This window comes from Panthera onca, chromosome D1 (genome assembly GCF_046562875.1).
Source record: "Panthera onca isolate mPanOnc1 chromosome D1, mPanOnc1 haplotype 2, whole genome shotgun sequence".
Classification (NCBI taxonomy): Eukaryota; Metazoa; Chordata; class Mammalia; order Carnivora; family Felidae; genus Panthera; species Panthera onca.
Window position 1 is genome coordinate 88,296,443 of NC_138348.1, and position 13,662 is coordinate 88,310,104.

General features: G+C 34.9%; 1 protein-coding gene across 2 annotated transcripts in view; it reads left to right on the forward strand.

The window, feature by feature from the left end:
• ZBTB44 (zinc finger and BTB domain containing 44) overlaps positions 1-8,467 on the forward strand; it is a 71,390-nt gene extending 62,923 nt beyond the window's left edge. The window contains exon 6 of one of the 2 annotated variants that reach the window (XM_060605244.3): positions 1,144-8,467. In XM_060605244.3, coding sequence (XP_060461227.1) covers positions 1,144-1,426 — 283 coding nt within the window. In that variant the 3' untranslated portion in view covers positions 1,427-8,467. The remainder of the gene's footprint in view (positions 1-1,143) is intronic. The other variant, XM_060605245.3, reaches the window with a different exon arrangement.
• Positions 8,468-13,662: the final 5,195 nt, after the last annotated feature.

Consider the following 13,662-nt stretch of genomic DNA (forward strand, 5'->3'; position numbering starts at 1 on the left):
CACAAAACCTAAATTACACATATCATATCAAACATTGTTTGTCCAGAACTAAGATAGTGTCATAGTTAACCACTTCTATTGCCTGTATCTTCCCTGTACAGAACCTTCTGTCCTCTGTTCTTCCTGTCTAACACCTGAAGACTTCTTAAAAAATAAAACATAGGACATTTTAAATTGTTTTGCAAATGAACATATTTTAATTTTTTTATTAATACTGGACAGATTATAAAACCACCTTCTTAAATGTATCAGTTATTAACATTCCTAGTAGAATGAACTTTTTAAGTCCAGCAATAAAGATTTAATTAAAGCATCTAAGAGATATTTTATGTTTGTTTTAACTACAAAAAATGTTACAGTAGAAAACTTAGTAAATGTACGAAAGTATAAAATATAAGAAATTAAAATACTTTCTGATCTCACCACTCAGGAGTAATATCCACTGTTGTTAAAATTTTGGTATATTTTACTCTCCATATTTAATAATTAAATGTTTAATCCTATCAATATAATATTAAATATTTTCAGTATTAATAAATACTTTCTTAGGACTAATATATAACTGATCTCATGGCATTCATTTTCAAATCCTACTTCAAATGGAATTTATTGTTTTCATATACTAAATCTAATAGCAGAATACACATAAATTATTTATATTTCTCTATATAGTACATTATGTATAATGTCATTTATGCATAAGGACTTAGTTTCTTAACTAACTTATATCCAGGAAGTAATAAAAAGTTAGGTTTATATACCTCTTAATTAGCATATAATCCAAGAAAAGTTAAGCATAAGTTATTCAAATGATACTTGCTTAAGTGAGCATGCTAATTGTATCTGTATACAGAAACTCTTCTACATAGAACAAGAAAGGCTGCTTAGGGGTCTAAAGTGACAATGAAGGTGATAATTAATCCTATCTATTGATAGTAGAGTTCATATACTTTGGTTCTGATGGATGGCTTGGGTTCATATTTAGGAAAGTTTAGAAATTTGAATATCCTGAGTTATAATTAGTCAAGAACTAGAGAAATGAAAAATCCCAATCTTGTTTTACAAATCAGGTCTTTTTATTGTGGCTAATTTATTACTGGTTTGAAAATTAACTCCCTCTTTCATCCTTTGCCTCTTATCTAGTGATTTCCTAGTACCGGACTACTTAAACCAGGAGCAAGAAGAGACCCTTGTTCAATATGATCTTGGAGAACACAGTTTTGAAAGCAACTCCTCTGTTCAAATGCCTGTAATTTCACAGGTCTCCTCGACCCAGAATTGTGAAAGCACTTTCCCCTTGGGGTCTCTTGGTGGGCTGGCAGAAAAAGAGGAAGAAATGCCAGAGCAGCCAAAGACCAGTGCTTGTGCCGAGGCAACCAGAGATGACCCCCCCAAATCAGAGCTGTCTTCTATAACCATTGAGTAATTTCATGGTTTGGCTTCATTTTTGGTTTTTGGAAAGTGCCTGTGCTTGGTCTTGTACATTTAAATTTAATTTAATTTTTTAAACAAAAAAGGGTTTGGGAAAGAATTTCCCTTTTTACTTTGTAAGCCCCACAACTGATGTTTTATTTTTCATGACTGAGAGATTGCTTCTGTAAGTGCACAACAACATGATGTTGAAACATAATTGAAACTATGAGACTTAAGGAGAACCAGTTGACTTCAAGCCTGTATCAGTTTCTTCCATTGTTAAAAGCAGGCTAATGAGATCATTAGGTAAAGAAGAATTCAGATGATTGTTGACCTTCTGAGATGAAAGGGTACACCGGAAACAAATTACTGAACAGAATTTGACAGCCTGAATAGATGTTTACTCCTATACACAGGACATTGTACAATATTTTGTAAAGCCTGTTGGTTTAGGAAATATTTACGGTAAGCTTTCTTAAAAATTATTAGGGTAAATACTTCTGAAATCCAATGTATTCTTTTTTTTTTTTTTTTTTTTAAGCTTTGTCATTTCTATTATTTTTCATGGTGAAATTTGGTGTAGGGATAGGCATTCCCTGAACTTCTTTAGTACCACTCCAAATAATCTTTCTTCTGTGAAAGAAGGCAGAGAACCATGATTGAGAATAGCCGGGCTGTGCATGAAATGACCAGGAGTGGAAAATGAAGTACATAAATCCCAACTTCATAGGAACTCTTAATATTGCTTTTCTGACTAAAATTGTTGTTTACCTGGTCTTTGAATGTTAATGCCTGGCTAATTAGGTCATTGCCTAAATCATTTTCCCCTCTTGCCCCATGAACAGTACTCCCTCTTGCATATACTGGCATGATATTATATAAAGGAAAAATATTGGAGATATTCTATATTTTATATATAGGTTTATGTATTGTTGAGGATGTTTTTATTGTGCTGATTTGGACAAAATAAAAGAATTCTCTGTTAAGGCTATGTTCTTAACCCAACTAAGATTGTTTACAAAGTTCCCTGTGTCACTGATACATTGTTTTTGTTTGAAAATATTTTTAGACTTTGACAAGTTTATTAAAAGGATTAGTGTAGTTTTTACACAATGTAAGCAATAATGTAACAGATGAGAAAAGGCTTTAAATTGATCAACTAGGACTCATAAATCTAGGGGAAAAAACTAAGACTAAAGGAAAACTTAAAAACCTTAAATTAATATCACCTCTTTTGCTGCTAAAAAAAATGAAACTTCCTGATTTATAGTCGAAATTTATATCATACTCTGGACTGGAGTATACTTTGCATCTGGTGCCATTAAAGCATCACTGACCTTGATCCTAAATATTCATGAGTCCATGAACAATGAACTTTTGAATAACCTTTTTTCTATGTATATACCCACAGGTTAATAATTATGAAAACACCTGATTAAATTAGAAAAAGAAACTAAATAGTTTCTTACTCAAAACACAAGATCTGAATTTTGTTTGGGTGCTAGACCTTAATAATAAAATTAATTTTTTAAGTTATAGTGATTTTATTGTTTCTTTTTTTTTTAATTGGCTAATTCTGTGATTGATTTTCCTCCCACAAATGTAAAGGAAGGGAAAGTAAACTCATTGAAGATTTTTTTTCAGGTAACATTCTTTTTCCAAATTCTGTCAAGTTTTAACTTGTTTCCAACTGCTTATCTCAGTCTTGAACCTGTTTCCCCGCCCTCTGCTCCCAAACATAGGTATATTACCTACAGGAAGATCAACATACACAGGTTATACTGGGCTTCCATCATTTATGCTTCTTTACTAACAGGATTGAATTTACTTTTTGCAACAGACTGTAATACTAGTAGCAGTACTGCTGTGTCTCAGCTGGAAAAGTTAGGAATTTTTATTTTTAACGTCATACATACTCTTGAAAAATGTTATGCCGGCCAATGGATAAACCTCGGAGTTAATTTTAGAATCTTTATATGGGCAAAACAAAGAATAGGTAAAATTAATGACCAGGAATCATTGTTGCCTTCAGTTCTAAGAGTTATTTTTTATAACTAAGTAAAGGAAAAAAAAAAAAAGAAGTAAGGGTTAAAGAAAATAAACATGTAAGAATTGTTCGGGGATTTGTATGATTGAAAGTGTTTTAGCATATCCCCTACCTATCCTGAGAACTCTGTGTTAAGAAAGCCCACAATTTTGGCAGCTCTGAAGTATTCTGTGTTCTCAGAATGTAGGATTACCACCACTGGCTATTCTTTCCCAAATGGAAACTAGATTTTCATTGGTAATTACAAATTGCACAGATTTCCAAGTTTTATGAAAAACTTGAATATACTATGAAAATGTATACTTGGTTTATTGTCTGTACCCCAAATCTTAACAATACAGGTAACTAATTAATTAGTATTTAACATAAAATGATATAAACAAAGGCCTTTTTTCTCTGTCATTGAGGCTCTCCATTTTGCTTGATACACAATTTAAGGATTTTTAGCTTAAACTAAGCTGCAAGGGGTAATTGTATATAGTGTTATTTAGGTTTATTTAAAATTCATCTGAGAGAGGGATAATTGAATGGATAATTTTACCAGAATATACGGAAAACATTGCAAAGAGATGAAAGCCAGTTCCATTATCCCATCCATTAGAAATTACCAGTATAACTAAACAAAAATTCCAGTTTAGAATACTTAAGTATAGCTGTCTTTCATAAGGCCCAAGAGGGTAACTTTGTGATATTTAAAGGGCTTAAATTTTAGGATGCAGGATAAATTGCCTTTTTAAAACCAAGAATTTTATACAAGAAAAGCATTTATTTTCCATTTTTATGCTACCAAATAGGTATGATACACTTTAGAAATGAGCAAAGATGCTTTCTATGAAACTGGGTGTTCAATCTCCTGCAGTCATTCTTTCCATTTTTAGGGGTGCATTCTAACAATGGAAACATCTAGCATGAGAATGCTTGTAATAATTCTCGAAAAAGAGATTAATATTGGGTTTTTTAAAGGTTTTTATAAACAGAAACAGATGGAGATTATCATCCATAAATATATTTAAATGAATTTTTCTTAATTTGAATTTCAAGTAATCTTAATTTTTATTTCACATAATTAGTTGCATATTTAATTATATTGCCAGTTTTTTTTTTTTTTTTTAAGTTCTTGATTTCAGTGAGACAAAGTGTACTAAAATGTTTAAATAACCTCATTCAGTTTTATGTATTAACATTTCAGCATGTAAACCATTCCGGCTTAAGTAATTTGGTTCCGTGTTATGACACATGCTCTTTGGTTTCAAAAGCAAACAGAAAAACTTGCATTTTGTTAAAATAGTTTATCAAACGGAATGGACTAGTCAGCATGTCTAATGTAGTATCATTGTTACATTCTAACTACTGAGCCAGACTCTCCTAGTGTATAAATGATTCCCTGGGAGCCTTCGGAAGCTGTATTAACTCTTTCAGTCTTTTGTTTGCTCTCTCATTATTTTATTCTTGTACTCCATCTAAATAGAAGCCAGTTATCTTATTTAGTGGCTTTTAGTTTGAAGATTCTCAGATCAGTTTTAGTCTCTCAACTTTGTAGTCCGTGAAAAATACATTATTGTGTAAGGTAATGTCAATTCTGTACTTTACCACATGGAGGGAATCATTGTTATTACTTGAGGAATGAACAGTCCTAAATTGTAATGCCGTAACAGAAAGGAGTTTGAGATTTGATGAATTGATGAAGAAGAGAACAAGAAACTTTGATGTGGCACTTACTCTATTGTCACTCATCTGCAAAATGTGAAGTTATAACTCTGAAATATACATCCAAATGAGGGAGAATAGTTTTCTAGATATAATATTAACTGGGGGGTGTGGGCGGGTGCTAGTAAAGTTTGTGTTTGGAAGCGACCCAAAGTTGTTAAAAGGTAATAAGTGTGATTTTCACTATAAGTTATTGACATAAGATACTTTATTTATAATATATTCAGATTTTAAAAGTAACAGAGAAGAATGTATTAGAAACTAGATTTTGTTTTCTGAAGCAGTGGAACAAAATTAAGGAGAGTTCTATTATAGTATATACACATCTATGAGGAATATTTATAGCTAAGCATACTCCTTTAGCTTTAAGCTAAAATGGTCAAAATTTAAATTTATTTTTTATTTTGCTTATGTCCACTTTTATCTTTTAGTGTCATTTTCCTTGACAGAATGTGGTGATATAGGGTATTTTTTATCTAGGAAGTCCTCAGCAAGATGAGTTTGCCAAAAGCAATAACGGTTCAGATTAAACAGTAAAGTGGAATTGAACCAGTTTCCAGGTTCAACTAAGGAACAGACACTCTGTGGATATTTCGTTTTTAGATTATAAATATGTTGAAATTTATTAATGGGAGGAAGTAAGCTTATATCAGATTATGGGATGTAGACTCTTAGTGACATCACAGTTGTACTTTTTTTTTTTCATACTAAACTAATACAGTTAGATATTTCCACTACATTGTAGTGATTCTATTTTTGTGATGAGAAAAAACAATTCTGTGTCTTTACAAGTAGTCTCTGCAGAAATGTCAGGCAATGTTATTGGAGTCTCAGTTTGGCAGTATCCAAAATACAGAATCACCTCAAAGTGCTTGTGCTACTTGAAGAGAGCCTCCTCTGTGCAGGGCCCAGGCAAGCTACAGCTAATACCAGGGTACCTGTGCACATAATAGTTTACAAAGAATTTAAAAGTGGAGACCATTGATTGAAAACAATTTTTTTTTTAAAAAAATTGTTTTAACTTTAAAATCTTTAATTTCAGTTTGAAGTGCCTGGTTTATAAAATCTAATTCTTTGATTATTGCCTTTCTCTTTAAATTGACTAAGTTTGCTGATTAAACTTAAAGCCTTGGGCTCAATTGTGATGATTTATTGATAAAATTGCTGCTTGATGGTTTGAGGGGCTAGTGTCATGACTTTTATGAAATTATCCTTGTTTTCCCAAATGCTGGTCTAACTATATCCAGATTTCATAATCCAGTTAAGCTAAAAAAATCATCCTGTAATTGAATGTTCAGGTTACCAAAGTACATCACCTTCTAAGGAAGGATAAATCTTCCCTACTGGAAGAGGAGCTGGCCATCTCCCCTTAACATACATTGATTCCGTTGGCATTAGTGGAAGCTGTGTTCATTTAAAGGTGGTAAAACCTTTTGTGCAGTTCCTAGAAACCTCTGCTTTCTAGAGAGAACCTTTTCTATGATTACCTTGTAAGTGTGTTTTTTCTAAGAGCTTTGTTTTCCTTCAGTTATCAATTTAATTTTCAAGTTGATAGATGCTATGTAAAGTCTCTCATACTGAGAGTAGTCCATTAAATTATTGAAAGTTGCACTGCTTTTCATCTTTCAGGTGCCTAAAATGAATGCCACCAGGTATTTGGAAGGTGTAAGATCATAATCTTTGTTCATTTTCTTCCTTATACAAAGTGATGGCTTCTAATGCATATATTTCAAAATATTTAAAAAAAAAAAAAAAAAACAGCCCTCAATAGAGTAAAATTTGGTTTTGATCCAAGTCCCAATAATATGTTTGATATTTCTGTTGTTCCTGGTGCCTCCTGTTGCATCAGATAGAGATTGCCTGCCTCTTTGTATGGCACCCTTGTGGCACCTTATGTCCGATTGGAAGATAGTTTATGGCTTCTTTGTGCCTCTACTATCTTTTCAAAAGCCATTTTATAAAAATCCTAGGTAGCCTATTTTAATATTTAAATATATATATTTGTGAGATACTTTTAGAACAGACTTTTTTTTTTTACTTTGAAATTCCTGTATTCTCATTTTTAAGAGTAAATTAAAATTTTCCAAGATTAGGACTTGTCTTTTTCCACAGCAGCATAATGAGAAAGTCAGATTGAAATTGAAATTGACCATACTTCAGTGATAGAAGAAATTGATGTCTGGTTACAGGTGACAGATAAGAAGGAAAAAATTGTTTTGATGTCACAGAAATGAATTTTTAAATAAAATTGTGGTTTTGTTTCTGTAATTTCATACTTGCTGCTACAGTTGCTCAGTATTTTACAGAGCTAACATATAAATCTGGCTCTGTTTAAAAACTGGAGTACTTTCTAGTACAACCAGCCTGGGAGGAAGCTGCACCACAGTTTTCCAGTTGGGTGACTGACTGCTTTGTTTAGCCGATGCATGCTTAATATTTTCCTATAGGCCAACATCAAAGAAGCCTGGGGGAAACTTTTTTACCTTGCAGCGTTGATTCCTTTTGGGCACTGGCATTTTGTGAACCCCTTGGGGGAGGGTAATGCTGGGGCAGAAATGTGAATTATGTAGATGGGTGTTTTTATGTCTTCAGCCCTCTCCTAGAACCAGTACAACTCTCTTAACTGTGCCAGTCCCCAGTTCACCAGCTTTGTATCCACTTGTCATCTCATTTAAATATGGCTGTACTTGGTGACAGTGGCCATAGCTAATAACTTCTTGGCATGTTTGACTTTCAACAATAACAAAAATGGTTTTGGATTTTGTTTTATTTCCTAAAAATGTATACAATGTCAGAACTTCACATTTTATATACTAGTATCTGGCTATTAGTATTTTACAGGAACCATAGTTCTTGGTGACTTCATATATACATATATATATATATATATTTTTGTGACTTTTTTGTAAACTAAGTGCCGTTTCAACGTTACAATCATTTTTAGAGTTATTGTAATCAATGTGAATATCATGTTTTTTCAAATCTGTTCTGAGCCTATAGTGTTTGCTTTGTGAACATATGTGTATTGTATATATTCTGTATAGTTACATTGTACTGAAATATTAGCTTGTTTGATATAAGGAAAGTATGTATTGAGTACCTTTTTGCTAGCCTGGTTGTTTAATCTTTTTTAAAAAGGTTTAAACTTTTTAAAAAAATCTTTAAACTGGCCTTTATTACATGGTCACAAATAAAGTTGCAGTTTAGAAGGGATGGGCAGGGAAAAATTAGTTTTGAGTGTCTTTGAATAGAAACATAAGACTAAGATTTTTTTCTCATTAAAATATCTTATTAATGCTTTATGGAGTAAAACTTCCTGCTGTTGTTATTTATTGTTGGCTGGAAGGAAGAGTTGGTGGTGTTGGTTGAGCAACGTTAGATGAGAAAAGTCATCTGCTGAGTATGCACGGACCAGAGAATCTTAAATTAGAAGGCACACACCAGCTTCCTGGGTGAGGAAGAAGAGTTGAAGGGGCACAGATTCCACAAATACCATCCCTTAAGATTGAAAGAGATCTAAAGGAGGCTAGAGAAAGTCATCAATTCCTGGAGCTATTGAACTAGGTTTAGGATCTTGTGCAAAGCTACTTCCTGAGGGGTGGGTTGCATCTTTAGAAGTTTCCCTGAATCTTTCTGAAGTTGTACTTTTGATGAGATACCTGTTGGTAACATTTGAGTAATGTCTTACAACCAAAAAGTAGAAAACAGGTACTTGGAGGAGGGTGAGGGGAACAGCCCTTGCATAAGTAACACGCCTATGAGAGCCTAAAGGAAGCAGTTTCTAAGTTTAGATTCATCTTGATGTGACTTTTAGTAATAATTGGACTATAGAACAAGAGTAACAGGCAAAGAAAATTATTTCACCGATGCCAAGCTACCAGGATCACTTTAGAATTAAATTCAGAGGGGCAGAGGTTAATTTTAAGAAGCACTGTCTTTTCATTCAGTGAGTGTGTTATGTTTTAATAATTGCTTACCAAACCATTCAAAGTGAGCAAACTGTTCGGGTCCTTAGTAGCCTCAGCCACAGGAGATATACATAAATGCAAAATGTAGAAATTAAAATAATTACAAAGCTGACCTTTGAGCAATGCAGGGCTTAGAGGTGCTGACCACCACACTGTGGAAGATTCACACGTAACTTTTGAATCCCCAAAAACTGAACTAATAGCCTACTGTTGACCGGAAGTCTTATAGTCAGCACATTTTTTATGTTCTATGCATTATACACTGTAGTCTTACAATAAAGTAAGCTAGAGAGCAGAAAATTTATCTGAGGATCAGAAAAAATACATTTACATTACTGTATCAAAAAAAATCACGTAAGTGGACCTGCGCAGTTTAACCCCATATTGTTGCAGGGTTATCTGTACATCCTACAGTTTGATTTGCATATGAATTACCAGAAAAAAATCCTATCAGAGAATGATACTAAATGTAATAACCAAAGATGTTTGTCTCCTCACCTGAGAGTTGTAATTAATAGTTTGGGCATTCTCTTTTGAGCAGGAATGTTTGTTCTAAGTACTCAACTAAGTTAACAAAATGTACAGGCGTGAAGAGTTTAAATTGGGGAAAACTTGCTTGTAAACATCAAATCCTAAAGTTTAGTGTAATTCATTTTTTTATATGGGTAAACTTCTATACAGATGGTGAAACTGAGAACAATAGGCATATTCAATCTAAAAGGAAATTGCTCATCGACAAACTGATTTGAATTGAGGTTTGAACACCCTTGGGGACAAAGGGAAAGCCAGTTGTTTTCTTAAACTGATTAATTGAATTTTCCTACAAAAAAAATACTGAAATTTCTATACCTAACTCACTTTATAGATAAGTCAGCGGCTCTAGGCAGAGCTGGCATTAGAATTATTTTGTAGGGCTTCTACACGTAATCCCACACCCTTCTTAATATCCCTGCCTAATTTTTTCCACAGCTAACATTTCTGACTGCTGTTAGCTGAATGAGTCAGTCTCACTGACCAGAGATCCTGAATAGTTAGGCTTAGCAACACATCAGCACACACTCTCCAGTAAGAGGACAGCCTCAGGTGAATTTCCTCAGTGATTTTTGCTTTCTAGAGATACTCTGTTGGGAAAGTTGCTTTAGAACATAAAAAGATAACAACCAAATAAAATTTCTGTAGACCATTTTACTTTTTTTTCTCAAGTTTTTATTTAAATTCCAGTTAATCAATATACAGTCTAATACTGGTTTCAGGAGTAGAATTTAGTGATTCATGACTTACAAACAACACCCCCAGTGCTCATCACAAGTCCCCTCCTTAGTACTTACCACCCATTTAACCTATCCCCCTACCCGCCTTTCCTCCAGCAACCCTCAGTTTGGTTTTTTTTAACTAATTTATTGAAACAGTTTATATACCATAAAATGTGTCCATTTCCATTGTACAGTTTAATGAGTTCAGTACACTTACACAGTTGTACAAACACCCCTACACTCCATTTTAGAACATATCCATCACCCCCAAAGTCTCCTGGTGCCCAGTTAAAGTCAGTCTCCACTGCCACTTCTAGTCCCATCAACCGCTGATTGACTTTGTTTCTACAGATTTTTCCCTCATTGGGGATCATACACTATTTACTCTTTTATGCCCGGCTTCTTTAATTTAGCCTTTTTTGAGATTTCACCCATATTGTTTCAGGTAACAGGAGTTTGTTCCTTTTTATTGCTGAATAAGACTATTCCATTATATAGCTGCACCACATTTTTTTTTCTCCATTCATTTGTTGTTGGTGGACGGCTGGCTTCTGCCTTCGGGCTACAGTGAATAATGCAGTGAACATGGGTGTACAAATGTCTGTTTCAATCCCTGCTCTCACTTCTTTAGAGTATATACTTAGAAGTGGAATTGACGGATCACATGGTAATTATGTGTTTAATGTTTTTGAGGAATTGCCACACCATTTTCTTTTTAATGGTCATTTGTTTTTTTTATATTTTTTTTAGTGTTTTTTTAATTTAATTTACATCCAAATTAGCATATAGTGCAACATGATTTCAGGAGTAGATTCCTTAATGCCCCTTACCCATTTAGCCCCTTCCCCCCTCCCATAACCCCTCCAGCAACCCTCAGTTTGTTCTCCATATTTAGGAGTCTCTTCTGTTTTGTACCCCTCCCTGTTTTTATATTATTTTTGTTTCCCTTCCTTCCCTTATGTTCATCTGTTTTGTCTCTTAAAGTCCTCATATGTGTGAAGTCATATGATTTTTGTCTTTCTCTGACTGACTCATTTCATTTAGCATAATAACCTCCAGTTCCATCGATGTAGTTGCAAATGGCAAGATTTCATTCTTTTTGATTGCTCCATTGTATATATACAACACATCTTCTTTATCCATTCATCCATCGATGGACATTTGGGCTCTTTCCATACTTTGGCTATTGATCTCAGTTTGTTTTCTATGGTTAAGAGTCTTTTCTGGTTGGCCTTTTTTTTTTTTTTTTTTTTTGCATGCCTATGTTCATCTGTTTTGTTTCTTAAATTATGCATATGAGTGAAATCATGGTATTTATCGTTCTCTAGTGGACTTACTCCACTTAGCAAAATACTCTCTAGCTCCATCTGTTGTCACATAGACTATTTTAAATCCGGGGCAATCCAAGCATCAACAGTACATATAGTAGGACTTGTGTGTGTGATAACTTTTGTCCAGGAACAGACTTTTTTTCATTGAATGCAAATGAGTCTACCTTACAAGATTAATAAAAATTCCTTTTCAGTATATTTAAAGTTTATAAAATGCTAACACTTTGGGTGCCTAGCTGGTTCAGTCAGTAGAGCATGTGACTCTTGATCTCAGGGTTGTAAGTTTAAGCCCCATGTTGGGCATAGAGTTTACTAAAAAAATAATAAAATACCAGCACTTTCATGGTGTTCAAAAATCCAGTGAGATAAGCAGGATAATAATGAATCTGTGGTCCACATAGGTAGTTAGTGCCCTTCCTACCCATTACAGAAGAGCATTAGATGCACTCAGAAATCTCCAGACCACTAGAAAGGGCTGGAGCCTCAGGGGTCTTGAGTTGCTAGAGCCTTTACCTGTGGGGGGCTCTCAGACAGTGATTCGAAGAGAAGCGAGAGCTGTTCTGCCGGTTCTAGCACTGAGATTCTTTTTGGGCACTAGCATCTTGGGAGACACTCGAGGGAGGGTAATGCTGCTGGGAAATAGGAAATTATGCAGATGGGTGTTTTGTGTATTTTATGCCAAGACCTAGTTCTCTCAAAGAGAGGTGAACTTTTTCTTATGTGAAAAAAATGCATGTGACCTTGTTGTAAAGATGTGGACTGGTCCATTTTTTCTTTTATGTACTCTTACCTAGTTAATAACCTCCACTGGGTTACATTTCCCACCTCTGCTGGTAACATTTTTCTTCCCATCCCTACTGCCACTAGCTTAGTTCAAGCCTTTGTTGTTTCTGGTCTAGTAACACAAACAGCCTCCTAACTGTTCTTCCCTCTCTCCAGGCTAGCTACATCCAGTCCGTCCCTCAAATCCCTTCGATGGTCTTTCTAATCAGGCCACTGCCCTACTTCAAGCCTGCCTCCCTCTCCCTCAGACCCCCCTCCCAGCCTGCTCTGCCTGGCTGATTACAATTGGACTTTTAAGACATGGGTCAGGCTTCACCTCTTCTAGGAACTCACCCCTCAGTCCAGACATCAAATCCTACCCAGCTTCAGTTTGGGGTTAGAGACCTGTCTGGCTATTTCCATAGAAGATTTTGCTTAGCTCTACTAAACCATTTCTCAGTCACACTGTCCTATAAATCTTCTCATGACATAGTGGTGAGAATTAGATGAGTTATATGTAAAATGCTTAGAATGGCACTTCGCATGTAGCAACCACTTCGTAAGTCTCATCTGTTATTACAAGTGTATCTCCCGCACCTGACTGTATTCTTGACTTCAGGGACTGTCTTTGTTGTGTATTCCCTGTAGTTCCTGACACATAATAGAACTCAAAAACTCAATTCACTTCACTGTGTATATCAGAATCTTACTCATTTTTTTAAATATTTATTTTTGAGAGAGAGTATGCATGCAGAGAGGGGCAGAGAAAGCGGGAAAGAGAGAAAATCCCAAGTAGGCTCCATGCTGGGCTTAAACTCATGAACTGAGATCATGACCTGAGCTAAAATCAAGAGTTGGATGCTTAACTGACTGAGCCACCCAAACAGGCGCCTGCCTCACTTTATTTTTAAGTAATCTCTACACCCAACATGGGGCTCAACTCATGACCCAAAGGTCAAGAGTCACATGTTCCATCAACTGAGACAGCCAGGTGTCCCATCTTACTCCTTTTTTTTTTTTTAATGTTTCTTTATTTTGAGAGTGGGGGAGGGGCAGAGAGAAGGGAGAGAATCCCAAGCAGGCTCTGCGCTCTCAGCACAGAGTCTGACACAGGGCTCGAACTCACAAACTCAGATCATGACCTGAGCCAAAATCAAGAGTCGTGAGTTCGAGCCCTGCAT